Source organism: Boleophthalmus pectinirostris, unplaced genomic scaffold (assembly GCF_026225935.1).
Source record: "Boleophthalmus pectinirostris isolate CB_2022bp ecotype Guang Dong unplaced genomic scaffold, ASM2622593v1 HiC_scaffold_16, whole genome shotgun sequence".
NCBI lineage: Eukaryota > Metazoa > Chordata > Actinopteri > Gobiiformes > Gobiidae > Boleophthalmus > Boleophthalmus pectinirostris.
Window position 1 is genome coordinate 31335889 of NW_026571095.1, and position 2575 is coordinate 31338463.

Sequence of the window (2575 nt, forward strand, 5' to 3'; positions counted from 1 at the left end):
GTTACCCATGACATCAAAGTTCTACATGTTCCACGGTCGGGTGTGTAAAGGTCACTCACCTCTGGAGGAACACACACACGTTGAACACATCTCTGTACTTTTACAAACCCTCTACGTTTGCGAGTGTTACTGTCTCTCAAACATGTCGAAACGCCGACGCAGCCACAGCCCTCCCGTTTCCCGCTGCGAGGAAGGTAAGTAAACGACAAAACAAAGACGTGAAAAAGACATGGGTCGAAAAACTTATCAAACAATACAGATTTGAATTCACAACATAAGATTTGCTAAAAGGTCAAGATTGAGGGGAAAAAGTTGTACGTTTTGAGACGATTTGAGACAATATAAAAAGTAGTGCAGGGTAGAGAAGTGAAATGTTGAAATCTGTTCACCTTTCCACCAAATAAACAGACAAAAATCCACAACTGGACCATCAAAATCTTACTATTCAGAGTTTTATTGTGAAACTAACACAAATATATTACCAAGTTATTAGTTATATTGTGTTTAAAATGTGTTGTAGTACAGAAAAGTTTACTGTATATTTGACGTGTCGTTCTCTGTTCCAGGTTCTACTCCCGCAGCGAAAAGGCACATGGCCCGACTGGCGGACAGGCCTCAACAGCGCCGCCTCCTGTCCCGGCTGGCCCCTTCTGGAGGCCTGAAGATCTTTCAGGCCAGATATGAACAGGGCCATCTGCTGGGGAGCGGAGGCTGCGGCTCGGTCTACGCCGGCGTGCGAAAGTCCGATGGTCTGCCGGTAAGTTCAGTTCAGCAATTCAACTGGTAGTTCAGGTCTAACAATTGATTTAGTCTGTTTTAAAATCACTTAATTAACATCGTTCTAGTTTCACTTCGCAAAGTTCGGACAGCAGTTTTTCATATTACCCAGATATTGGCTGTGTTCAAATATTTAGTGTGGTTTGTGTGTACATGCACAGAAAATGATCTTATGAGATTCCCCCACGTGTGTTTGCGTTTGGATTGGACAAAAAGTGTTAGTGAGTTAACTTTTTGTTTGGATTGGACAAAAACGCATTAAGTGAGTGAACATTCTGAGAAGCCGTAGTTCTAAAAAGCAGTGCTACAATGATATCAAAAGTATTCAATTATGTAAATAAAACATAAGTATTTGAGTGTCAGCCGATTCCTACAGATACCAAGCGATATCAGCCCGTATCAGCCGATCCCAGCCAATGCCAACATTGATATTTCTTTCGGGTCCTGGCTCCAGTGTCAACAAAAACAACAAACAAATGAAGCAGCCCTGGACGTATAACCTGTCCATTTAATGAAGACCTGGACCGTATTTTGGGAAACAAGCCCAGCGTTTAGGCAACACTGAGCACGCCTGCTGCGTGTGACGTCGTCATGTCCTCCAATGCACATGCACGACACTTTTGGGATGTTTAAAGTTCACACTGAAGGTCACATACAAGTCGCATTTAATTGGAAATGTGAACGATCTTGCAAAAAAATCTGATTTCATAAAAAAATCTGAATTGATCATTAAGCCCTGCAGTCTGAATGTAGCCAAAGTGTTTGATTGCTCAAACATCTGCTCAAACTAACTAAGACTTTTTTCTTCTCTGCAGGTGGCCATCAAGTACGTCCCAAAGAAAACTGTGGACTACTACCCCCTGGTGAGCTGCGGGAGGATGTACCACATCCCAAAGGAGGTGTACATCATGTACAGAGCGACGGCCGGCGCTGACAGGGTTGGTCAGTGCGCCGCCGTCTCCCTCCTGGACTGGTTCATCCTGGGTACGGACATAATCATCGTCATGGAGAGACCCAACCCCTGTACGGACCTCATGTCCTACAGCCTCCTCCATGACCCTCTACCAGAAAACACGGTGAGGGACATCATGAACCAGCTGGTCCTGGCTGTGAAGGATCTACAGCAGAAAAGGGTTTTCCATCGGGATCTAAAATTGGAAAACATCCTGATCCAGGAGACCGAGGGCGGCGTCAGAGTCCGGATAATTGACTTTGGGTGTGGCTGTACAGTCATGGTCCCGCCATACACCTCCTACTCCGGGACTCCGAAGTTCTGCCCCCCGGAGTTCTTCCTGAATCGGAGATACAGAGATGGACCGACTTCTGTGTGGCAGCTCGGAACCATCGCTTTTGAACTGCTGAACGGAGACGGGAGCGACTTTAATATTTTTGAGTGGTTCGGCGGGAAACTATCAATGAAAACAATCAGTGCGTCCCAAGAAGGCAAAGATTTCATCCAGGTTTGTCTGGAAGCCGATCCATCCAGAAGGATAAGCCTGGAGGAGCTGGAGGAACACATGTGGTTTCACTGCAGCCCCCTGAGCTAAGCCCTTGACTGTGAACAAATAAAATATTTCTTTAAAGACTAACTCTACATTTGGTTGTCATTTCACATTACAGAACTTAGAAATGAGTTGTTCTGAATCAGGGATAACACCTGAACGTCAAAGAAAAGTGCTAAAATGTAACTTCTTGTTGAGTTTACACCTGTGAAAAGTGAAAAGAGACACGCTTTTTATGTTACAAATCTTAGGAACATATTGAGCTTAACACTAACTTAACCAATGAAATAATAGTA

General features: G+C 44.4%; 1 protein-coding gene across 1 annotated transcript; it reads left to right on the top strand.

Moving 5' to 3' along the window:
* Positions 1 to 93: 93 nt before the first annotated feature.
* LOC129408245 (serine/threonine-protein kinase pim-2-like) lies at positions 94 to 2324 on the top strand. The gene is made up of 3 exons (XM_055151381.1): positions 94 to 194; positions 567 to 757; positions 1593 to 2324. Exons 1-3 carry the CDS (start codon positions 143 to 145, stop codon positions 2322 to 2324), a joined length of 975 nt encoding a protein of 324 aa, XP_055007356.1. The 5' UTR covers positions 94 to 142.
* Positions 2325 to 2575: the final 251 nt, after the last annotated feature.

What these genes read in the sequence shown, in the direction of transcription:
- LOC129408245 (XM_055151381.1), top strand. Translation starts at nt 143, where the DNA reads ATGTCGAAACGCCGACGCAGCCACAGCCCTCCCGTTTCCCGCTGCGAG. An exon ending in CGTTTCCCGCTGCGAGGAAG is followed by an intron (nt 195 to 566) that starts GTAAGTAAACGA and finishes TCTCTGTTCCAG; the next exon opens with GTTCTACTCCCGCAGCGAAA. An exon ending in GAAAGTCCGATGGTCTGCCG is followed by an intron (nt 758 to 1,592) that starts GTAAGTTCAGTT and finishes TCTTCTCTGCAG; the next exon opens with GTGGCCATCAAGTACGTCCC.